Source organism: Tachyglossus aculeatus (assembly GCF_015852505.1).
Source record: "Tachyglossus aculeatus isolate mTacAcu1 chromosome 12 unlocalized genomic scaffold, mTacAcu1.pri SUPER_6_unloc_1, whole genome shotgun sequence".
Taxonomy (NCBI): domain Eukaryota; kingdom Metazoa; phylum Chordata; class Mammalia; order Monotremata; family Tachyglossidae; genus Tachyglossus; species Tachyglossus aculeatus.
This window is the reverse complement of record NW_024044828.1, coordinates 7047157-7073861: the sequence shown is the minus strand read 5'-3', so window position 1 is coordinate 7073861 and position 26705 is coordinate 7047157. Positions and strand designations below refer to the sequence as shown.

At 39.1% G+C, this 26705-nt stretch overlaps 1 protein-coding gene across 4 annotated transcripts in view; it reads left to right on the top strand.

Annotated features, from left to right (window-relative positions):
• The window catches only part of CACNA2D1 (calcium voltage-gated channel auxiliary subunit alpha2delta 1), a 441193-nt gene that overhangs the window by 331171 nt on the left and 83317 nt on the right, over positions 1-26705 (top strand). For all 4 annotated transcript variants that reach the window (XM_038740942.1, XM_038740940.1, XM_038740941.1 and 1 more), the window contains exons 11-14: positions 5260-5418; positions 8545-8649; positions 24617-24695; positions 25795-25844. In XM_038740942.1, the coding sequence (XP_038596870.1) occupies positions 5260-5418; positions 8545-8649; positions 24617-24695; positions 25795-25844 (393 nt within the window). The remainder of the gene's footprint in view (positions 1-5259; positions 5419-8544; positions 8650-24616; positions 24696-25794; positions 25845-26705) is intronic.

Sequence of the window (26705 nt, the reverse complement as noted above, 5' to 3'; positions counted from 1 at the left end):
ATCCACCCCAGCACTTAGTACAGTGCTTGACATATAGTAAATGCTTAACAAATGCCACAATTATTATTAGTAGTAGTAATATTTAGGATGAGGGAGGGTATGATTAACTCTGCATTTTTTCCAAGGCTGGCATTTCATTACTTTGGAATCTGTGCTGCTAGTGAATGAATAATTGTGTGGTCTAGTTTCAGGGGATATGAAGAGAATATATTCCCTTTTACAGAGGGCTGTGTATGTTAATTTAATCATTATTCTTTTGAGCTCATCCCATGAGATCATTTCAAAACAAAGGACAAAATTTAAACCAATATTTTATCTCAATTCTCCCCCTAGGCTCAGGAAGGTAGCAACACAGAGCCCTCCCCAGAGCTGAGGGGATATTTTTTTTTTCCCCAGAGTTCCCCTTCCAGATTGTCTCCTCAAATCAGGCTTGTGATTGCAACCCCTTCCTATGGCAAAGCAGATTCTTTGCAGTACTTCTGCAGAGGGGAGAGCAAGATTCTGCCCATAATAGCAGCTGCATCAGGGGAATCATTTTGTGGCATATGGACCACATACTTATGTGGTGCACAATTGCAGTTGGTGAAGAGCTTATAAAGGAGCTAAGGGAGACAAAAGTTTGCTGCTGCTGACAGCCAAACTGATTTCACAATGTTTAGACAGTAACAAGGGGTATTCTGATGTTACACATTGACATCATTTTAAACATTGCAGCATGGCAGAGTCAGATAGGGTACATAACTTGGCAGAGAAACTACTAAAGGTAATTCCTAGATAAGATCTGTGTTTTTGCCCCTACAGCTTCGTGAAGCAATTTAAGTATTTTAGTAATGTCCTTTGGGAAGGGCAAGCAAGGTCCAAATGGACTCCGGAAGCTTTGAATGCTTCAGTTAATTCAACCCAAAGTTTGGCTCTTTGGCTGCTTTCAGTTTAGATTAATTATGTGAAATCCTGAATTTTGTCCCTCCCTTAGGTCATCTGTATCTAGGGTTCCATGAATCTTTGGAACAACTATTGAGGAACTATTTTGTGTTCTATTCAGACCATTAATTAAACCATTAGCCAGTTCATTTGGAGACTCATTGTATCATTTGCATGTTACTTTAAGTGACTGTTGGCCTACTTCATAAAATTGACTTATAAATTCACACTCGTGGCATTCTACAATTTGAAATGTAGTTGTTTCACCAATCAGAAGCATTGTTGCCTTGTGGATGGAGCACAGGCCTTTGGAGTCAGAAGGACCTGGGTTCTAATCCCAGCCTTGCTACTTGTCTGCTGTGTGTGACCCAGGGGCAAATCACTTAACTTCTCTGTGCCTCAGATACCTCATCTATAAAATGGGCATTGACTGTGAGATGTGGGTAATCGACTGTGCCCAACACGATCGGCTTGTGTCTACTCAGCGCTTAGTATAGTGCCTGGCACATAGCAAGTGCTTAACAAAACACCATAAAAAAATCAGGTTTAAATTACTTTTAATGTTGGCTATTTCAATTTTAGTGCAGTGCTTAGCACATAATAAAAACTCGATTACTACAATTCTACTGTTTATAGTAATCTGACTTGATCTCTTCCAGCAGGGAAAAATGTTCCTCAGAGAGCTCTTGGGTTGACATCAGATATCTGCTAATGAGATGCTAATGGACTTTGACCAATATGGAGTGAATACTTGTTCCTCCTCTCTTCAACAACATGCCAAGTCAGCCTTCACCTAGTGTTTATATGTCAGATACCCAGCAAGGAGTATTTATTTAATCAATCAATCAATCAATCACTGGTATTTATTGAGCGCTTACTACATGCTATGTCTTTTCATCCATAAGCATTGAGAGGTTCCCCTGTCAAAAACTTTGTCTTCAAATTCAAAGGACAACAAAATACATATTTCTATTATATTCTCTAATATTTGCAAAAAGGACAAAAGATTCAAAGACTTATTTTCAAGAGTAGAAAGATCATATAAATAACTCCATGAGCAGGGAATATTGGTCACATCATACCAGACAAAAGACTCTGAAAGGGGAAAAAATATGTTTTCTTCAACAGATTGTATCTGCATCTGTTTATCTTCTTTCAAATGCAGTGAGTGTCATCAGGCAATAGGAAACTGAAGGCAAAAGGAGACAAGCTGTCTTAACAAACAATTCTTGCTGCACTTTGAATTTTGCTTCAAGTGGTTCTTGAATATCCTTTTTCCTTTAAGTCATTCACCTCATGCTGATGAAGGAGGTTTTGCAACAGCCCAAGAAACACAAACTGTAAACTCTAAATAAGTTGAGATCCAAATGTTGCTTTAATCTTCAGAATCTCAAAAAAAATCCCCTGCGCATTTAAAAGATTGAAGTGTAATACAATGAAAGGAAAAAAAGGAAAATGATTTTATCTGTATGGATTTCCATGCTGAGTGTTAATAATGAAGTACTTAGTCTAGAAGAACATGTAGTACTATATAGGATGAAGTAAGAACTAAACTTTTTTTTTCCACTTTCCCTCCTTTATTGTTTGAACTAGCCATGTATCATCCCTCCTCTTCTCTAATTGAGAATCATCCATGAGGACAATCTCCACACCATCCATATTTTCAATTTGAAAATGGCATCTAATGTTGCCTTTCTGCTGGAACAACATTACAGCACTTTCGAGTTCTCCATACATTCTTGTTTGGAGCTCTTGCATATGTAATAGTCTGGCAACCCAGATTCATCATCCATTAAATACATGTTGCCCCCTCTCCATTCTCCTGCATAAAAGCAGTTCTGCTTCTGACTTGAATTCTGAAACCATTTTTTCCCCTGAAAAATGGTCCCTTTTCATTTCTAATTAAATATTACACCCACTGGGTCCAATAAGTTGCTCTTGTCAAGTTGATTGTTCTACTCATCAATAAATAGGCTAGAGACTGTTTATTGTCTCTGCCAATCCCTGCACTGTTTCCGTTCTATTTGTTGGGATGCAATTTGTAATGTATGCTTTCTCCCTAATTCTTGGGATAACCAAACTATATGTCCTCATCGTTATCACTCTTCTCATGCTATAGTTTGTTGTTACACGTGCCCAGTGTAGAAATACTCATTATTCCAAATTGTTTTTTGTTGGGGTGAAGTTCCAGAACAATTATTCTCTAAGAGCACTGCAGTATTTTCTTTTTGTTGACCATCTCTGTAGTGTTACACTTACACTGAAATTCCAACTCTCTTCTCTCTAGGCATTCCCGTTTTTCCACATCCTCTTCCTCCTCAACATCCCTGCATTGATTATCTGCCTCTGTATTTTGCTCTTTCTTGAACAGTGTCTGAGACACAAACCACTGCCAAAAGGGGCCAGTTCAATTGTTCACATCTTCAGTGAGGGGTAGAAAATAAAGCAAAGGCCTTCTTTTGCCACATTATAGCTGACATGCCTTGTATGGTTTGGTTTTGGGATTTTAGCAAGAGCAAAATAGAGCAAGAGAAGAAACAAAGAAGAGCAATTTGGAAGTTTCCTTATGGGAATAGTCTGAAAGAGTTAGGATTCTATGGTTAAAAAAGAGGCCAGATCAAAGAGGGTGTGATTGAAGTCTATTAAATCATGAAGAGTGCAGTTAGGGAGAATGGGAAATAGTTGTTCATTAGCGACCACCACAACATAGTGATGGAGACACCAATTGAAGATGCTCAGTTAAAACATCATCAAACAATGATTGGTGAATGGAATTTATCATAGGGAGTAGTGTAGGCAGAACAAATCTCTAAGTTCAGTGGGATTTGGATCATTGTGGATTTATGCATGAGCAGCTTATAATGGAAGGAGAGATAGGGATGATATAGTGGTAGAGGAGTAAGAAATGTGAACGGTTCATCCCCAGTCATTAAGATGATATCTAGGAAGGCAAGTCACAAGGTTCCTTCAAGTACTGCCACTGTCAGAGACAGAATATGGCACTGGATGGATCATTAGTCATCTTACCCATTAATGGCTTTACCTTTGTTTTATGTCTTGACCTGACTGAGAAAGGAAACCACTGAGTCTTGCCCTACATAATTTGCTATAGTGCAGGAATGATTCCTCAACTTTACAGATATTGAACAGCTTTGGCTGTTTGTCTCCTTTGCTCTGCACACTGTAAATGCTTAATAAATATTGCTGAATGATTATTGTTTGCTGTCACTGATTAGCTCCTCCACCACCAACACCTATTTCAGTATAAGGCACACCATGGGAGCTTGATGAATACTGAATAGTGTTTTTTTCATTTTGCTTTACCATTTATACTGCTGTTCTATCCAACTAAGTGAGGTCAATTTAAGAGGACTACATAATGGCTTACAAGAACATGAGAAACCTTTGTTCTGAATATTCTGTGGTATGTTTATGGAGTATTTAGAGGGTTCTTTAACTAAAAAAGAAACTTTTAAAAGTTCCCTGAGAAAGAAATGTCATTTGGACTTTTTTTTTAATATACTCAGACAATGACTTCACAAAAACTTCGGGTCATGGAAATGGCCCAAATCATTTTTCAGCCAAAAGCTACTGCATTTCAAATTCACAGATGCCTGCAAATCCATTTCCTTCCTTTTCAAAGAGCTTCAAAAGGGTTGGCTTTCCCTCACTGTTTTTGCCCAAGAAACAATAAATGAATATTTAATTACAAAATGTTTACATTTGCATTAAGTAGGATCATTAGAATCAGTGATAGAGGCAAAGGTATTCATATATTCTTTTTTAATTCTCCATTATTTTGAGTGGATGCATTTACCATTATGAATGATGATAATAATAATGCTATTATTAAATAGCATTTTCAAACTCCTATTTTATGCCAAGCACTGTTCTAATCACTGAAGTAGATATAGGATAATCAGGTCAGACACCATCCCTAATCTACCATGGGGTTCACAGTCTAAATAGGAGGGAGAACAAGTACTGAATCCCCATTTTACGGATGAGGCAACTGAGGCACAGAGCAGTTGCATGATTCACAAAGGTAACACAACAGGCCCAAAATGCAGGTCCTCCGACTCCCAGGCCCATGCGTTTTCCATGAGGTCATGCTACACAAAGCTAACTCTAGTTGGTTTCCATTGGTATCAAGGTGGGATATTCAGTAATTTTTGCAATATATGTCATTTGAGTAACCACTATAAAAGGTGCTAGCATATTCTCTTTATGCTCCCATCTTGTCCTCAAAAGGGAGATAATACACTCAGAAACACAGAGCAGATGCTTAAGGAAACTCAAATATATAACTTGAATGTTTACTTTTATTTTCCATTGCAGTTTAACAGTAATGCCCAAGATGTGAGCTGCTTTCAACATCTCGTCCAAGCCAACGTAAGAAACAAGAAAGTGCTGAAAGATGCAGTCAATAACATCACGGCTAAAGGAATCACTGATTACAAAAAGGGCTTTAGTTTTGCTTTTGAACAGCTGCTAAATGTAAGTATGGTGGTGTTGCTCCTAAATACTGCTACGTGATTCATCTGGTGTAATAGAACTTCAAGTCAGGATGGTCAATTAGGATCGTCTGGAAGCGATATAGGGTTTGGGGGGTTTTTTTAGTTACAATTTTCTGGTACATTTATTTAGCTCCATGATGACATTTTTTTTTGTCTTTTGCCCAGAGATAACTGGAGTGGAAATACCCTTGTGGCAGTTCTGCTTTTAGGCCGTTGTCAAATAATTTTCAAAGATTGGTTTCTTGAAATAAGGGAAGAAAAGTAATATTTCTAAGATGATTTAGCTATAGGTGCTAACTAATTGGCTAAACACATTTGATCAGGACAGCAGCAAGCTGGTTCTTGAACATGAAGAAAGTTGTGTTCTTGAAGACTCTTCTGTCGAAGATAAATTACACTGGGATCCTTAGGCCCCTAACTGGGCTATGCACTCACAATTACTGCATTGTGTTCTAGCCAGTTGTGTGTTGGAGGTCAGTCTCTAATTCCTCAACACCAAAAGCCTGAATTAAAATATGCAACTTGGAAAAACTGTCTGTATTCTACTTCATCAAGTAGAACACATCTAAAATTGATACTAGCATTGAATATACAATTGATAGATATTTAGAATCAGAAGGCAACTTTTTTGTTCCTGCATTTTTGAGGGAAATTTACACATGTATGTTAAGATGAAAATATGGATTTGGAGTGCTGTCTGTTATTGGAATGAGGAAATTACATTCATTAATTCAAATTCTTCAAATTTAGCAACAGTCAGATTCTAGGAGGGAGGAAGCATTTTGGGATTTAGCTTTTTTTAAAAATCTACCTCCTTTGTTCTTGAGTTAGTAATGAACCTTTTCTGAGTCACAGCCTTTTAATTATTTTTACTTCTCTGTCTTGTTCCCTCTCGTTTTGCGGATAATGTTCTAGTAATGAGTTGCCCAAAATTGAATATTGAATTTTGAAGGCAGGCTCATGGGAGAGAGGGTATTAACTCCCAGATTCATTAGGTTCTGAATTTGCAAGTACAATCCAAATCATACTGGTGCTTTAGGATGCCCTTGCTACACTGTCAAACTCTTCTCTAATGTGTTATCTGCTATTCCCTAGGCCTTCCTCCTCATATTTCCTGTTTCCTCTGTTTCTCCTGCCTGTGGAATAGCATTGTTTGGAAATATCCCTCCAGTTGTGATGGCTTGTCATCTTTCAATCTCATTATGTTGTTCCTTCTGATTATTTTTATATCGGGTATGCTGTGCCTCACTTCCTTGTCTCCTTATTGAGACAACATTTTTTCAAATAAGGTAGCATATTCACTTCCAGATCATCAGAGAATATGCTATATAGATTTGGTCTTAACAGTGATCCCCGCGGACCACCTTTAGACATCAATTTGAATTAATTTTGCAAGTAGCAATTTCTGAAATGCTTCACAGAAACACTTAGCATAGCAGTTCCTAAATGATATTCCTATAATATTTTACTATTTAGAAATCAAGTTCTTCTCAACTATACTGTATCAATGTGAAGTGGAGAAATTAGGAAATTACCTGTAAAATACAAGTTGACTAAACACCTTTGTCTTGATTATTTGGCTATTTTGGGAAAAAGCAGAAAATAGCCTCAAATTTTTCACTTCCCTCTCCTTGTGGCTGGATGAACTAACTCACTGATGGTCCTATTATTGTTTAGATTTTGCCATTGGTTATTTTAAATGTATTTCCAATTATTGTGCCTCCTTAGGCTAATGAAGATTTAAATGATTTTGTATTGTAATGGGCTGTGTTTTCCCTTCATGCACTGAGAATTCAGCCTACATAATTGCCATCACCACACGTTATTTGTAAAAATAGTTCGGCAATTACGCAAGGAATTTATCTCAGTTATACTCAAACTCTTGGACAGAATTTCATCATCAGCAGTGTTATATTTCAACATAAAGGAGAACTCTACTAATTATCCTTTTAAAGTGTGAAAAGCACATTTTAGTGGTTGTGTCCAACATATGTAAATGGGTTGATACATGTTTTAAAAAAAATTTTATCAGTTGTTTGCTTATGGGGCTGGTATGTCCCAGATAAAGTGCACCAGTGATTTTCCAGAAGGCTTGCTGGAATCAGTCAATTATCATATTTATTGAGCACTTACTCTGTGCAGAACACTGCACTAAGCACAGGTAAGCAAACCAGTTGACAATCCAGGTCATGGCCGGGGAGAGCGAGAGGGGTTCAGCCTGAATTTCCAACTTGGCTGGTAGACTAGAACAAGTCATTATAGATTAAGAATTGAAATTCTGTTTCACATGGAATGGGTAGAGTCAGCACTTATGAGCTTCATTTTAAAAAATATGTAATTTGTGATTTTAAAAAATTGCTAATTAGTTTTCTGTTCTCTACAAAGACCTGTAAGACCTGTTTTTTGTCTATTTATGTGCCCAAGCCTACTCTTATTCTAATCTAGACTGTAAACTCTTTGTGGGCTGAGAACGTGTTTACCACCTCTGCTACACTGTACTCTCCCAAGCACTTAGTACAGTGCATAGTGCATAGTAAGCACTCAATAAAGACAGTTGATTGATTGATAAGCACAACTGGCTTAAAAGAAGCTGCCCTCTGTGAGGCAGGTCTCATAATTTAGATCCAGCAATTTAAAATGTTCTTTTTCATCCTTGATGCTGAAAATGAGTCATTTGCAAAGCTTGGCATCCTGTTTTCAATATGGGGATTGAATGGGAAATGCAATAGATCTAAAGAAGCATGATGGTTTTAGTGAAAGACCTGCCAGTAGATTTTATTGAGACAACGTGCAACACTGTCCTCAACTCTGGACAGAATTAGAATAAAAGTACAAGATGTGACCAAGTTCTTGAGTAGTTTATTGTCTTATAAGTTAGGTTTATGGGACAGGGAACATGTCAGATCAGATTGTACTGTGCTTACCACAGCACACAATGCAGTGCTTGGCATATAGTAAGTATTTAAAAGATATCATAATTATGATTACTAATGAAAGCAGGCAAAAAATGATACCTTGCATTAACAACCAACTTTTATTTAGATCCACAATTATTTATACATCTCCAATCCAATAGTGAACATTTTTTTTCCCCTCTATTTTTCAGTACAATGTTTCCAGAGCCAACTGTAATAAGATCATCATGTTGTTTACGGATGGCGGAGAAGAAAGAGCTCAGGAGATATTTAAGAAATATAACCAAGACAAAAAAGTAAGTCACATCTTACATTGATAAAGGTATTTCTATCATTGGATTGAAAGTGTTACTCAGTCTGGGGGAGGTACTTGGGGCCAAAAACATAGAGCAGAGTTTAAGTTGAAATGGCTTTGAGGGGACTGATTATGGCTCATGGTTCCAAGGCTGAATGGAACCTCTGGCCCCACTGCAGAGCCTCCTGAGGGAAACAGCATGGTATAGAAGAAAGAGCATGGAACTGGGAGTCAGAGGACGTGGGTTCTAATCCTGGCTCTGCCATATGTCTGCTGAGTGACCTTGGCAAGTCATTTAACTTATCTGTGCCTCAGTGACCTCATCTGTAAAATGGGGATTAAGACTGTAAGCCCCATGTGGGACAGGGACTTTGTCGAACCTGATTACCTTGTATCTGCTCTAGAGATTGGACTAGTGCTTGGCAAATAGTAAGCGCTTAACCAATACCACAATTATTATTATTCCTGAGGTCTGCAGGAACCCTTCTAGGACCAGAATGCCCCTAACCTACTGGCTGGAGTCAGCCAATAGGACCAATGTCATGATTTCATTGCTCGGCCTTTTCCATCAACGAGGATTTGAAGGGGTGGGAGGACTGGATGTGGAAGCCCATGCTGCCACCAAAGCAATAAAGCCATTAGCTTCACAACCTAAGTGCCAGGGCCATGGGATCATTTCCCCCCACCCATCTCATGGAGCTGCTCAGAGCTAGCGTATTTATAAAATAGATTGAAAATCGTCCAGAATTGTCCTAAATTGTCCAGGTAACTGAGGCCTGAAATGACACTTTGGCCTGAATTATTTGAATATTATGAACATCCAAAAAAAGCAAAGCCTGCCTCCACTTAAATTCAAGTTATGTGTGTATTTGAACACAATTGTACCTGTTCCAGTTCTCAACAAGTGAAGGTAGGGTTTTGGAAACTGAGAGAGAAGAATTGAAATGCAGGAGCCCTAAAAGAGCCCAATTCTTCCACTCTCCATTCTGGGACAATAAGGAGCCCAATTGTCAGATGTGTGTGTTTGTGTTTGTGTGTGTGTATGTGTTTTAATTTGATTATTAATCATTAATATTTTCTGAACACCTACTTTGTGGAGAGTGCTGTATTAAGCATTTGAGAAAGTGTACCATAGCCCTTTGGAGCTTATCGATCAATCCATGTTATTTACTGAGTGCCTACCATGTGTAGGGGACTGTATTGAGCACTTGGGGGAAGCACAATGCAATAGAGCTGATTGACATGATCCCTACCAGCAAGGAGCTCACTGTCCCAGGGAAGCTATAATTAACTGGTCGATCTCTGATAATGTCAGCCATCAAAGGCCCCTCCTGTATCTGCTGGAGTCGGTGATACCAATCTAGGTTCCTCTAGAGCATGTTCATTTTGGAAGACTGAATAATACTTATCTGGACGGCCCCTCCTTCTCCATCCAAAAGGCCACCACACCGGTTCCAGACCCTTGCCATATCCCAAGTTTGATTATTGCATCAGCTTCCTTACTGGTATCCTGGCCTTCAGAGTCTGCTCTCTGCAGTCCATACTTCATTCTGCTGCCCGGATCATTTTCTAGAATGTTATTCTGCACAAATCTCCATGCTTTTCAAAATTCTCAAATGGGTAACTATTCATCTCGGCATCAAGCCGTGTCTCCTGACCATTGGCTTTAAAGCAGTCAGCTCTCTTCCTTTATTTGACCATTCTTCTCCCACTACACATACCATAACAATGTCATAACAGTAATAATAATAATGCTAATAATAATAACACCCCAGCTCAAACTCTTTGTACCTTTCAAACCAACCTACATACTGCTCCTCATTCTCATCTCTTTAACCAGTGATCTCTTGCAACTCTCCCTCCTTCCTGGAACTCTCATATCTGGCAAAAACAGCTCTTTCCATCTTCAAAGCCCTTCAGAAATCCCTCTTTTCCAAACGTCCAAGCCTGATAATTTTTAATTATTCCACCTTTTGTTTCCCCCATATGCTATTCCTGCACTTGCATGACACCTAAATTCTTGACCTACTTGCAGATTTCTGCAGCACTTAGGTACAAATTGTATATACTCTCTTACTTCTTCCTAGCTACAATTTATAATTATAAATATAATCACTTGTAAGCTGTTCACTTTAAAACTGAAACAATCATTTGTACCAGAATTTATAAAGTCTGTCTGTATCTGATGTTCATGGCCTCCCTTTCAAATTTTAGTATGATTCTTTTACTCTTGTGTACTGTTCTAATGAAAAAACTATTTGGCACATTTCGTCTGAATGCTAATTCAAATTCTTTCATGAGTCATAAGCCTCATCAGTGAGAAACTCAGAATCCTGTGCAGCTGCAGAGTTAATACTTTTGCCAGTAATTGGTTCATTCATTCAGAGAATTTTTAAATAGTTGAAAATTAATCTTACAAACGATCTACTCAATTGCTTAAACGTAATCTTTAAAGGTGGCTTTGGTGTAACACATGCTTTGCTAAGATACCTGGGGAATGTTTGCATTCCTTCAAACAGAAACATATTCTGCATTTTTCTACCAGTCTGTATTGTACTGATACTGGTATTGCAAGCCCATGAGGAACAGAGATCATGTTCAAATTTTAAGAGATCTGTCAAAATGTGTTTTTTAGCTGTCATTCAAAACTGTTCACCAAGTCAAAACTTTATCATATTACCTTTTTTTGGCATAGGTCAGTCTATTTAATACTTTTATTTTCTTTCAAATTATGGTTCAGATAACATTTAAAATGATTGATTTAAAATGTCAGAGACAGGTAAAAATGATGAATCAAGGCCATGGGCTAGGAAACTAATGATGAGATTTTATTGACATGGTGCTAAAATCAAGGTAAACACTTTAATTTGTGTGGGAAGAGTTAGAGTCTTAGAACTGATTACTCTGAGAATTAGTACACTTCACCCTGTATTTGGATGCCATTAAGTCAGTGTTTCTCTTCTGACAGTCGGTTCAAATTAGAAAATATTTGTCTCATTCATTCATTCAATTGTATTTGTTGAGCAGGATCTGCAAGACTTCCATTTCATAAGGGCTACTGCCTTGTGAACAAGAATTAGTAATAATGATGAGGTGAGCTATATCACTGAATCCAGCTAATTAATACTGGGCCTAACATGAAGGAGAATTCCTAGTATGTGGCAGTATACTTAAAATATGTAAGCACAAATTTGTCTGACTCTATTTTGACTTGATAAAAACCTATTAAGTTATATAGGAGCAAGATTATGCATGGCACATTTGCCACCATTCTTCATTGTAGAAGCAGCATGGCATAGTGAATAGAGCATGGGCCTGGGAGTCAGAAGGTCATGGGTTCTAATCCTGGCCCCGCCACTTGTCTGCTGTGTGACTTTGGGCAAGTCACTTCACTTCTCTGGGCCTCAGTTCCCTTATCTGTAAAATGGGGATTGAGACTGTGAGCCCCATGTGGAACAGGGACTGTGTCCAACCCAATATGCTTGCATCCACCCCAGTGCTCAGTACAGTGCCTGACACATAGTTAAGCACTTAACAAATACCATTGTTATTATTATTCTTAGAGGCAAAACTGAATCAAGAAATGAAAAAGAACTGCAAAAATTCAGGAAAGCAAACTTTGATACATTTTTCTTGAACAAAATGGAATATAAGAAAAGGTTAACCAGTAGATGTAGGACATGTTTGTAGCTGAAATACAAGTTGAGCAATGCATTCTACAGTAAAGACCGAAAACAAACAAACAAAGCTGGAAAATACACAGACAAATATACCATTAGTACCTGCCAAACCTAAAAGACAGGTGACAGTGAACTCTGTCTACAGTAAACATAAATTGGAATCTTGTAACATTATGTGTGTGTGTGTGTATGTTTGTAAATTATGGAGCAAAATATAATTGATTTATAACGGTTTTGAGTAGGAATGGTAAATCCGGGAAACATTGGCTCTTTCTATGACTCTTCAACATGATGTCATGGGAAAAATGCATAACATTGAACTATCTCATAATTCTCTTTAACTTACATTATTTGTCTTTTAAAACAGCCCAACAAATGTAGCTAATGCAGCATGTCCCATTTATATCCTTTCAGGCCCTGAGTTCTTTGGAAAATGTCATATGGGGGTGGTTCACCAAATCCACTCCACATTAAGAAGGAGTATGTGTTTAAATAAACTAGACCTAGGGGAAATTCTGGAGCTAGAAATAAGGAAAATGGATAATTCATCAACAGGATTTTTGTAGGAATAGTAACTGGACATGTCCGTAGAATCTGGAAAGGCATCAATTCACTCTGCTGGTTCTCCCTTTTCTCCATATAGCTTTTGCTGATTAATGAAATCATGTTGGTAAAGATCTCTGGGTGTGTTGAGATTGTCACCAAGAAAAGCAAAGCTTTCTTTTTATAGCATTGACAAATACCGATAACATAAATTTACCATAAACCTACTATAGAATATACAAAACTAAAATGACTAAACATCAGGGATATGTAAATATGGCAAATCAACCCAATGCAGGTCATTGCAAATTAATTCCTCTCTATGTAGTGAAAAAAAGAATATCTCTGAACTATCTCATTACTATTATTAAAAGGGTGATCATGGAAATAGTTTGTGAAGGAGGTCATCAATTTTATGCATAGATACCTGAATCTTATATATGTGTGGAGTAGTTAAGGTTTTTTGTAAAAAAAAATGTTAAAATAGAGTTCCATCTTTTTCCCCTCTAATAAATAATTGCTATATGTATATGTATAAAGTGAAGCAATATATTTGGCAAACTTTCCATTTAATTTTTTTATAGTATAAAAATGGACTAGACAGGAATATACATTAAACAGTGTGGGGGATGTTTTTCTAATTAGGATACTCCATCCCTTTAATGACTATTTTTAATGTCAGTGACAGTGAAATATTTTGAATTAGCCAAGAAGGACATCTGAAATAAATCACTGTTATGCTTGTTTACTGACCTCTCCAAAGCTGTCTTCCCACAGCTGAAGATGCTTCTGGATGAATGTCAATGTTGCATATTGTTTGTAAATACAATGTGCCAGGAGCTTATCTCTGTTTTGAGAAGTACTGTAAATATATGCAGAGAGAAAACCAGAAAACCTTTCCCCTACTGTTTTAGGAGGTGGAGGCAATTTATTGTAATTGATTCCAATGAAATGGCCGATTCTATAATAAATGTTTCCATACATTGCTATCCTGGAAACAGAGATGTGAAATTCTCCACTTAAAGGTCAAAAAGTGAGCTCAGTGCATTGCTATTCATTTATAATGTTACTGTGATATAAAAGCTGATTAAACTCCCTTTAGGAGAAATTTGAATCCTTTCCGTTATTTGTATGTATCAAGGAAATTCATCTAAGTGACTACAAATTGGTCCTATTCCAAAGTTCTTTGGCTGGATGATCAGTTTAATATTGATTGGGAAACCCAGAGTGTGCTAAACACTATACTGGAGTAATAGATGGTGTGTGCCATAGAGCCCACATGAAGCTTATTTAAGTGCTTACTATATGCCAAACACTGTACTAAGGGCTGGAGTTGATACAAGATATGCTCAGACACAGTCCCGTCCCACATGGGGCTTAGAGTCTAAGTAGGAGGTCAAAGAGGTATTGAATCCCCATTTTACAGCTGAGGAAACTGAGGCACAGAGAAGTTAAAGTGACTTATCCAAGATCACACAGCAAGAAAGTGGTGGAGCTAAGATTAGAACTCGAGTCCTCTGACTCCCAGGCCTATGCTTTTTCCACTAGGCCACACTACTGATATTTATGGTTGATTAATGTTGTGGCGGGTTAGAAAACATGTTCTAAGACAAACTACTACTTTCCCTGTTGCATCTTCACACATGGCAGCATCATACAGATAAACAGTATCACCACACAGGAGTCTTAGTGTACTATTTTGGCCACTCCATTCATTGATTCATGCATTTTTTCATTCAGTCATATTTATTGAGCACTTATTGTGTGCAGAGCACTGTACTAAGCACTTGGGAGAGTACAGTACAACAATAAACAGACACAGTCCCTGCCCACAATGAGCTTACTGTCTAGATGGGTGAGAGAGTCAGACATCAATACAAATAAATAAATTACAGGTATATACATAAGAAGCCTTATGAGGATGGCCACATTCCCACTTAGGCCACCTCAGCACACCATGGAAAGCCAGCAGAAAAAAAAATAATAAGAACAATAATAATAATAATAATGATAATGGTATTTGTTAAGTGCTTGCTATGTGCCAGGTACTGTTCTACGTGCTGAGGTAGATACAAGATAATCAGGTTGGTCACAGTTCCTGTCCCACATAGGGCTTGCAGTCTTAATCTCCATTTTACAAATGAGGGAACTGGCGTACGGAAAACTTAAGCCTACCTAATGTCACAGAGCAGACAAGTGGTGGAGCAGGGATTAGAACCCAGGTCCTCCCAGGCCCATGCTCTATCCACTAGGAAGCACTACTTCCCCTGGCTGTGATCTAGTGTTTCTCTTGCCTCCTCTTTCCCAGCATTTCATTTCTGCTGCTGCTGCCTGTTCCCATGATTCCCTGGATGTCTGGAATAAGCCCCTTCTAATTGTCTATGTTTATAGGTGGAGAATCAGTTCAGCCTGTGAGACGTTACCAAGTTCAGCTGCCCCCCTTAGGCCCTGGAGAGTAAATTAGAAGGGAAATAAAAGCTCAGAGAGGATTTTCTTCCCTCGAAATCTTTGTATAAAGTGGCAGCACAGTTAAATTGGGCTACTAACCCTCTAACAAGGGTCTTATAGATTTGCATCCAGGTGGATATGGGGAAACAATTACAACCTCCTTCCCCTGCATATCTGGGGAAAAACAATAGTGGTGAAGGCTCAATGCCATCAGCACTAAATCCACTCCTATATTTTACAAAATAAATAGCCACCCAGTAAAGTAATAAGGCTAATCCCTCGTGTCATTTTTCACTCACACATGTTGGTATTTATGATTTTGATTTCCATTTTTGCTGCCTTGCTTTCTTCAGTCATATTTGCATTGCTCTTTGGAATTTTGCCTACTGGAAAATTAAACTTGAACTATCTGGAACTGATAATTGCAGAGGTGAAAACTTCCAGTAACTTAATTCTGTCGGGAAATGAGCCATTCTCTTGGCATTTCTTTTATTATTGTTATTATTATTTTCACTCTGACCCAGTGGCCTTAGAAAACATTTCATTGCAAACAAGCACTTCTCATTAGAGGAACTGAAACAGCGAGAGTAGAAAACCATAAGATAAAGGCATTAATGGGCTCATATTTTCCAAAAGCTGAGTTGATTTCCCTTTTCACCAAACACCTTCCCCAGATAAAGCAGGCAGGGCTTGAAATATTAAGCCTTAAATCACTGTTTTAATATTTACTTCACACTTAAATCACCAATATTGTAGGAAGAATTTTATTGTGTTTTAGGAATGCCTGAAGGCACGAATCGTGGACCTCTGTAGTTCAACATTATGCTTGAATCAAATTTCTTGAAAAAATATGCGGTAGCTTAGACTACCAGCACTGCATAGGACTTATTCTAAGTCTGGAGACACAAAAAGAGTGAAAGAAGATCTATTTATCCCCTAAGGTTAAGTCTGTCCCTTCCCAAGGTGAGCATTTCTAGGGAAACTTGTGAAACAAGTAGGCATACAAGCGATTGGGTTAAAGTTGTCTGTAAGTGTTACCTGCCTCAGTATGTGGAGCAGTAAGAGAACTTGTATGTGGGGGCTTTTCATTTCTGTCTCAGAGCTCTCTGGCTACTCTCCTGGCTCCCACTCAGTTGTCTACTATCCACAGTGTCCATTAGTCACATGGCAGCCGATGTTTGGAATTCCCCATCCCAGATCTGCTGCAACTCCTCGAGCTATACCTCTTTAAAACTTGTTGGTCCAAGTGATCTCATCTATGCTTTCGGACAGGCTACCTTTACTCTTCCTATCTTGTCAACCTCTGTATGCAGAAATGTCACAGTGACAGAAACATTTGCCTAGGTATGAGAGTGGGACTGAAAAGGCTAATGTGAGCTGGATGATTCTGGCCAGAGGGTGCACATCCTTTGTGACACTGCCTTGTTTATAGATGTTTTAGCTTGTTGCTTTGCTTTTGCTTTTTCTCATCCTTAGCCCCAGCCCAGTGGCAATTAGCAGCAGGGATTCAGACAAGACTTAAGTGTATGGCTACAAAGCTAATAATAATAATAATAGTATTTAAGTGCTGACTGTGTGTCAAGCACTGTTCTAAACACTGGGATAGATATAAACAGAGAAGCAGTGTGACTCAATGGAAAGAGTACAGGCTTGGGAGTCTGAGGTCATTGGTTCAAATCCCAGCTCTGCCAATTGTCAGCTGTGTGACTTTGGGCAAGTCACTTAACTTCTCTGTGCCTCAGTTACCTCATCTGTAAAATGGGGATGAAGACTGTGAGCCCCACGTGGCACAATCTGATCACCTTGTATCCTCCCCAGCGCTTAGAACAGTGCTTTCCACATAGTAAGTGCTTATCAAATGCCATCATTATTATTATATAAACTAATCAGGTTAGACACAGTCCCTGTCCCACATGGGATTCACAGTCTTAATCCCCATTTTACTGATGAGGTAGCTGAAGCGCAGAAAGGTGAAGTGACTTGCCCAAGGTCACACAGCAGACAAATGATGGCGCCAGGTCCTTCTAACTCCCAGGCCTCTGTTCTATCCACTAGGCCACACTGCTTCTCAGGCATAGTGGATAGAGCCCGGGCCTGGGAGTCAGAAGGTCAGTGGGTTCGAATCCTGACTCTGCTTCTTGTCTGCTCTGTGACCTTGGATAAGTCACTTCACTTTTTGGGTCTCAGTTGCCTCATCTGTAAAATGGGGATTGAGACTGTGAGCCCCACGTGGGACAGGAACGGTGTCCAAACTGATTTGCTTGTAACCCCCTAGCACTTGGTACAGTGTCTTGCACACAGTAAGAGCTTAACAAATACCACAGTTATTATTATTGTTATTATTATTATTATTCCCTCTGGGGCTTCCCCATCCTTTGCCGGCATGAGCGTTTTCTATCATTTTTATTGTTGTTGTGGTGTTTGCTTTCTCCTTTGTAGAATAATAATGACAGCATTTATTAAGTGCTTATTATGTGCAAAGCACAGTTCTAAGCGCTGGGGGGGTTAAAAGGTGATCAGGTTGTCCCACGGGGGGCTCACAGTCTTAATCCCCAGTTGACAGATGAGGGAACTGAGGCACAGAGAAGTGAAGTGACTTGCCCGAAGTCACACAGCTGACAATTGGTGGAACCGGGATTTGAACCCATGACCTCTGACTCCAAAGCCCGTGCTCTTTCCCCTGAGCCAAGGTTTGGTTTTGTCCCATTTCTCCACAGTGGGTTAATAGCTTCACTGCCTTTGGTTTGGGCATTGATTGAAAGAAAAAAAAAAAATAGGTCCAGGCAGAAAGTCTTGAACAAGCATCAACCTTCTTTTGTGGCAATGCACTGCACCAACTGTAGTAGGACAGTAATTGATGAGTGTGAGATAGTGCTAAACAATAATCTCCCCCTGTCAAATATTTCATTGCTTTTTGTTTGGCAACCCAATAGCATTGACTTATAGCCACAAGAGCTCTACCTTCAGCCGTCACTTCTGTGGCGATACAGAGTGCAAAAGCCATCTCAGCATCTCTCCACATGTCTATCTCTTGATTTACCTCTTACTTTTTTTTTCTCTCTCTAGTTCTCTTTCTGTATCTCTATCTCTTTGTCATGTCTCTGGCTACATGACTTTTGTTGTTTCAGTGGTATTCATTGAGCACTTCCTGTGTGAAAAGCATGGCACTAAGCACCTGGGAGAGTACAATACAACAGAGTTTGTAGGCATGTTCTCTGCCTTCAAGGGGCTGACAACCCAGAGGGTGAGACAGATATTGAAATAAATTACCGATATGGGCAAAAGTGCTCTGGTGGGGATGATGATGATGATGGTATTTGTTAAGCGCTTACTATGTGCAAAGCACTGTTCTGTGGTGTTGCTAAACGAATGGCCGTCCATGTTAGAGTATGATGCTGCAGAAATAGGTAAGTGTAAATGAAAAACTGGCTCCTCACTTATGTGTACAGGTCACAGGACCTGATGAACTAAGACTGCCCAGTCATAAGGGGGGTGTCATACAATAAGACCATTTCTTAGGAGACAGAAATCGGGCTGTTATTTAGGATTTCAGCTCACTGCTGAGTTAAAGATGTGGCATCCATGCTTGGTTTATTTTGCAGAAGTGCTCTGCATGCAGTAAGTGCTCAGTAAATATGATTGAATGAATGAATGAATGAATGAATGAATGAACAAACTACCTCCATTCCTAGACTAGCCACCCCAAACCTAGAGTCACCGAGGATGGATCCTAGATCCATCAGGGTCTGGTGGATTACCAAGGCAGTATAAACCACAAGGCAATGATCCCCCTTGCATTCTGTTGTTCAAAGAGTTTGTGAAGACAAAACAGTTCATAGGGACAGGGTAAAGGTGTATTTCCGTGAAAAAACATTAGAAAGGAATTCCAGATGATATGGTGTTTGCCTACATTGATTCAGGAGGCTGTAGTCTCAGAACTAGTACATGTAGTGCTCCACAAGGTGGCAGTAATAAGATGTGGAACGCTTGAGTAGGAACACCAGGCTACCAATATTATAATAAAGGAAAGGAAAGAGACTATTTTATTGCAAATAACAATTGTCATTTCTGTCCCTATGATCGACTCCCAGCTCCGCCACTTGTCTGCTCTGTGACTTTGGGCAAATCACTTAAGTTCTCTATGCCTCAGTTCCTTCATCTAGAAAATGGGGATTAAGACTGTTAGCCCCATGTGGGTCAGGGACTGTGTCCAACCTGATTACTTTGTATCAAACCCCGTGCTTAGAACAGTGCATTGCACATAGTACGAGCTTAATAAATACCATAAGGAAAAAACAAATACCATAGAAAAGTGTTAATGTTTAACTTGTGCCGCGTTAGAAATGATATCGAAGACTCCACATGATCCACTGACAAAGACTTGCTTTAAAGATGAGGCCAGTTTGTAAGGATTTCCCAGAAGCAGTATCATTAGGGAAATAATTAAACTATTAACTTTCTGTTGAGCCTTAAGGGGTCAACATCATAACTTTGTGATCTGGGTGGCCCTTTCTGCAAAAGAGTTTGAGGGATGCTTTTGAGGGGGTTATGGGAAGAGAGGTTTATAATGTGTCCTTGTGCTGAGCACCCAGAGGAAACTGTGCCCAGTTGCCTTAGGGACAATGTATATCAAAGGAGGCAGTGGCAAGGCTATCTAATAAGGTGGGTGCATGCTCTTCACCGATCAATCAACTGTATTTACTGAGTACTTACTGTGTGCAGAGCATTGTACTAAGCACTTGACAGAGAATAATAAAGCAGAGTTGGTAGACATGTCCCCTGCCCACAAGGAGCTTACAGTTTAGTGTGTGTTTGTGTGTGTGTGCACCACGGGGAGCAACTTTGCCAACTTTTCATGTTGTGTGTCAGAGGAATTATATAGGGTGGCTTAATGGGTAATAATAATAATGATGGTATTTGTTAAATGCTTACTATGTGCCAAGCACTGTTCTAACCGCTGGGGGAGATACAAGGTAATCAGGTTGTCCCACGTAAGGCTCACAGTCTTCATCCCCATTTTCCAGATGAGGTAACTGAGGCACAGAGAAGTTAAGTGACTTGCCCAAAGTCACACAGCTGGTAAGTGGTGGAGCCGGGATTAGAACTCATGACCTCTGACTCCCAAGCCCGGGCTCTTTCCACTGAGCCACGCTGCTTCTATAATGGATGGAGAAAGGTCCTGGATGTCAGAAAGACCTGGGTTCTAACCCCGGTTCCATCACTGGGGCAAGTCACTTAACTTCTCTGTGCCTCAATTACCTCATCTGTAAAATGAGGATTTAAGACAGTGAGCCCCCTGTGGGACATGGACCTGATTAGATTGTAACTACCCCTGCACTTAGTACAATTCCTGGCAGACAGTAAGACCTTAACAAATACCATTAAAAAAATAGGAATTTGATATCTGTTCAGTCCTGCTTGGGGACTTGCGAGTCTTGTGGATGCAGTTGGGAGCCAGTCAAAAGAGCCATGGGGTGATATCAGTGGTATTTATGAGGACTTGCTGAGGGCTGTAATTGACACTTGGGAAAGTATGATACAGTAGAGTTTGTAGACATGATCCAAGTTCCTAAGCAGTTTATAGTCCAGAGGACGAAACAGATATTAAAACAAATAACAGGGAAAATGGCAGAGTGTTAGGGTATATAAGTAAAGTGCTTTGGGACTGAAGGTAGGGTGACTAAGTGCTTAAGAGGTACAGATCTGAATGCATACGTGATGCAGAGGGGAGGGCATAGTCGGAAGGCCTCTTGGAGGAAGTGTGCTTTGAGAAGTGGGGAAGGGGTGTTCTGTCAGAGGTGAAAACAGTGGATTTCCCCTGCAGCTGAAACTCCATTAGGTCCAATCTGGTGTTTCCAACTGTCTGCAAATCCATGTAGCTGTGCCAGCTGCTACAGCTGCCACCCAAAGCATTGGAGAAGTTGGCACAAAGTGTTGGAGCCAAGCACCAGAGTCTCCAACACTCTGCAAATCCACGGACAGTCTGTAAAACTGAGCTCAGATTTGTCTTATCCCTAAAACCTGTACAAATATACAGCTATTTGTAGACGCTGCAGCAGAGGCTGGCTTTGGCATGCCACTGTGCCAGCCCTTTCATTCATTCAACCGTACTTCATTCAGTCATATTTATTGAGCACTTACTGTGTGTCGAGCACTGCAGTAAGCACTTGGGAGAGTACATTCCAACAATAAACAGAATCCCTGAAAAGAGCTTTTACAGCAGCCATTGTGGCAGGTAGGTTACTCACATTCGACAGCACAAGTCCAGTGACAAACATCCCTTCCATGAAACTGTCATCTGCGATGCTTTCAGGAATTGAGCAGTCCATGAGGCTGCTCTGGCACTATCAGATGCTCCGTAATGCTTCTTAATGGGGCCAGTTGGGGAGAAGCAGACTGCAGATTATGTCATCTGGGAGTTATTAGCCACAAAACAGTGTTGTCTAGTGGGTAGAGCATGGGCCTCAAGTCAGAAGAACCTGTGTTCTAATCCTGGCTCTACACTGGTCTGCTGTGTGACCTTGGGAAAGTCACTTAACTTTTCAGTGCTTTAGTGACCTCATCTCTAAAAGGGGGGTCAAGACTGTGAGCCCCAAATGGGACATTGACTGTGTCCAACCAGATTATCTTGTATTCATTCATTCAATCATATTTATTGAGCACCTACTATGTGCAGAGCTCTGTACTAAGCACTTGGAAAGTACAATTCAGCAATAAAGAGAGACAGTCCCTGCCCACAAAGGGCTTACAGTCCAGAAGGGGGGAGACGTATATATATATACATATATAGGTATATACATATATACACAAGTTCTGTGGGGAGGGGGTTAGAGCAAAGGGAGGGGAGGGGGAGCTGAGGAAAAGGTGGGGGGAGCTCACCCATCACTTAGGTACAGTGCCTGACACATAGTAAGCACTTAACAAACACCCTCAAAACAAAACAAAGCAAATAAAGAGACAAAAAAAAAACTTGGAGCAGGTATAAGCCTGCTTTGAGCAGGAAATGAGGGAGGGAAGGAAAATATATTTTCCCCCCTAAAGCTCCCAATGTATTGGAGAACCTCCAGTGAGTAGAGAGAACAAAGCAAGTTAAAAATATAGTCAGGTTTCTCCTGACCCTAATCAATTCGGTTTTGAGTGATTCATGGGACTAATTGGACCTATAAATTGAGTTATAATTTATGTACTACATTATAGTAAATATGTTATAAATGTACTATATATGGAGGTATTCAAATGTTTCCTTTAGAGAATGCTAGAACGTTAATGCCATTTGAGTCCATAAAATATTTAATAAACTGCAAAATGAGAAAGAAACGAACAGATGATATTGTCTCACATAATGGATGTGATGTACAAAATCTCATTCCCACTGAATCCATTCAGCCTGAAATATCCGGGTAGTTAAAGCCAAAGTAGAATATTTTTTACCATGTTATGTAGGTGAAAAGCTGTAACGAACTTGGCCTTTGAATGACTTGTACAACTAGATGTGCAGCTGTTTTAACAGAAGTTGAGAAAATGCTATTGTCTAGGACTTTCTGAGGAAAACGGAGTTATCTTCCTTATAGGACCAAGATCCTTTATTTCATGGAAATTCATTGAGCAATAATAGATTTCATATTTAGCATAGCATCTCTTTATTAAGGCAATTTATTATTTTCATGTGTATGTATAATCCAGAATTTTTAGTTTTACGATGTATTAAATTCCTCCAAAGGATACATAAAAGAAAAACACGCAGAACATGCTATTATCTTAGAGGGATATTGTCATAATAACAGAAATAAATAGCATCTATAACCAACTAGAGCTTTTTTATAGTAATCTTTAAAAATTAATTTCATCTCTACTTTTATTAGCACTATCTGGAGGATCTGATCATTTTCTTCTTTTAAACTCGTCCTCTAGACTGTAAACGTCTGGGAAGAGAAAGTGTCTACCAACGCAGTTATACTTTACTCTCCTAAATATTTAGTACAGTGCCCTGCACACAGTAAGCGCTCAATAAATATTATTGATTATTGCTCATATATTGACAATACATTTGTATTAACTTTAAGGCTTCACCTAAATGGCTAACACCGAGACATAAACATATACTTTAGCCTTAATGATTTGGACACTTCAGAATTAAAAAAAAAAGAAAACAAACAAACACAACCATTCAACTGAGAGCGCCAGAAAATTGAGTATACTTTGTGACTAACATCTGGGTAATGTACACCTTGATAATCTACTAATTCCAGTCTAACTAAAGAAGTTGAGTGATGTACCAATACAGCTAACATCCTTGGAAAAACACATATTTTTAGAGACAAGAACAACTTGAATATTTTGTAGAATCTTACAAAGTCTTCACTTAAAGTAGACACCCCCTGAGTCAAATGGAGAACATGTGTTACTGTCCTTTCAGGTCCCTGGGAATAGGAGCCTCCAGCTGATATCTGTGATTGATTATATAGTAGTTGTAATAGTATTTACTGAGCATTCACTGGGTGCAATGTATTCATCATCATCAATCATATTTATTGAGCGCTTACTGTGTGCAGAGCACTGTACTAAGCGCTTGGGAAGTACAAGTTGGATAATAATGACATTTATTAAGCGCTTACTATGTTCAAAGCACTGTTCTAAGCGCTGGGGAGGATACAAAGTGATCAGGTTGTCCCACGGGGGGCTCACAGTCAATCTCCATTTTACAGATGAGGTAACTGAGGCCCAGAGAAGTGAAGTGACTTGCCCAAAGTCACACAGCTGACAAGTGGCGGAGCCGGGATTTGAACCCATGACCTCTGACTCCCAAGCCCAGGCTCTTTCCATTGAGCCACGCAGACTCCCAGGTTCAGAGTGCTTTGCAACAGAATTGCCATGCACTTTGTCTGTGTGATTTCTAGACTTTTAGACTGTGAGCCCACTCTTTTAGACTGTGAGCCCACTGCTGGGTAGGGACTGTCTCTATATGTTGCCAACTTGTACTTCCCAAGCGCTTAGTACAGTGCTCTGCACACAGTAAGCGCTCAATAAATACGATGGATTGATTGATTAATTGATTCTAGAGTACAGCTAGATTTGTTCTTTGTTGCAAGGACAGTGACCACATGGACTTCAAAATTCAAACCTTGGCATTTCTGTGGCTTTTATCCTTAATATAATCGTACCGTAGCCCCAACCTTTTCTAAATGTGCAATCTATCCATCTTTTATGTTTGGAAAAATATCACACCCTTTGTGAATTGAGTAAAAAGTTTCACTTACTACTCAATCCTTAAAAAAAACAATGTTTTTGTTCACCTAGGTACGTGTATTCACATTTTCAGTTGGTCAGCATAACTATGACAGAGGACCTATCCAATGGATGGCTTGCAAAAATAAAGGTACGGGAAAGGTTGTGCAATAATCTAGCATGCTGGAGGATACTGGAGTCCAACTCCCAATGGAAAATGTAAAGGTTGTCTAGTTGTAAATAAACAAGTTTCTAAATATTTAAAGAAAATAGAAACTACTGAATTTGATCCTATTCTGGGTTAATTTCCAGTCATTGGATATAAGTTTCATAATTGAACTGTATCATGAGTATCATGAGTGCTGTTGCTCTATAACAATACTAAAATAAAAGAATCCCCAACTTGGCAGCTTAATTGATTCATCCATCAAATTATTATTTTAACTGTTATTTACTTGATCGAGGCAGATAATGCTTTTATGGTTTTTATTGAGTGCTTGTGTGCTAAGCACTGTACTAAGTGCTGGGGTAGATACAAGTTATTTGGATTGGACACAGTCCCTGTGCCATATGGGGATCACAGTCTTAATCCCCATTTTACAGAGGAGGTGACTGAGAAACAGAGAATCTAAGTGACTTGCCCATGATCACACAGCTACCAAGTGGAGGAGTTGGAATTAGAACCCATGTCCTCAGACTCCCAGGCCCATGGTATTGGCACTAGGCCATACTGCTTCTAAATTTAGTGTCCAAACATTTGAGCACAGTACCGATTTTTATCAGGAATGTTTTGATAAAGTAATGAGGAGTATGACACTACTGATTCCTTAGATTTAATTGATGTATTATTTATCATCATGTGGGATTTATTTGGTGGTTGTGTCATCAGCGAGTTAACTCAAATGCAGTGATTCAAATATAAATTAACCTTTTAAGAATTTCTTATAAGCCTATGCATTTGACTTGACTGTTATGTTCCCTAGTCTCATGTAGAATAAAGGTATTAAAATGTTTTGTACATCACTCTAAGTAAGCAGCTTGTGTAACCTTTTTATGACTTGTGTTAAAGAGTTATTAATGGCATCAGTGATCATAGACAACTCCATGTATTTTTTATTGATCAACACTTTTACCTATTCTTTGTCAGAATATTAGGGTCTGTTTAGGAAAAGGCAGGAAAAAAAGTTTTAATATTGGTTGGATTCAGGAAAATAGAGTTTATTACATTGTTTTATCTTTATGTATTTTAGGCTATTATTATGAAATTCCTTCTATTGGAGCTATAAGAATCAACACCCAGGTAGGATTATGATTTCAAACTGGCTGATGTGGACTCAAAAATTAAAAAAAAAGAAAAATTTTGTTGTCTCTTAAAAGATGTTTGAATTCACCTCTGTATGAAGAAGATTCACTCATTCAATCGTATTTATTAAGTGCTTATCGTGTGCAGAGCACTGTACTAAGTGCTTGGAAAGTACATTTCAGTAAAGAAAGACAATCCCTGCCCACAACAGGCTTACAGTCTAGATATGGGACAGCAAATTGCAGAAATAAAATTAGTGAACTCATTATCCTTATTCTGAAAATTGTCACCTTTAGCTTGCTTGAAGAGAAGGGATTGACAATCAACTTTTAGTTTCTGACATATTTGTCCAATCCAATCCCATATAGCATGAACTAACTCAACCAGCAACACAGAGGAGAATCAAGTTGCAATAGAGCACACATTTTATAATATCTTACATTTTAAGAGCATTTTTCAATTTTTAAAATCACCATTTTTTCAACTTGCCTTGAACATGAAATTGCAATTATTTGTGACTTTTTTCCCTGCAGAAGGATGTTTTGTTCCAGAAGACTCACCCAATTTGTAGAAGAACCAGTCACCCAGCTCCAGTGTAGTATACCTATCCACCAGATTGCTGCCTTTAATTTTTCCCTTGTACTTATCTAACCTGGTACTGTTTGCTACCCCTAAACAGTTTTCTCAAAATCCATTCTGCTCCATTCAGATGAAGGAAAAAGCAAGCAACTTTGGTCTGGAATGTCTGAATGATTCTGGTCATATTGCTTATCTAGGCCTAGAATGATCTGGAAAATTAGTATGTGTTTGAACGCCCATCAGTCGAGGCAGAGCAGACTGGTTAGAAACCACTGTTTC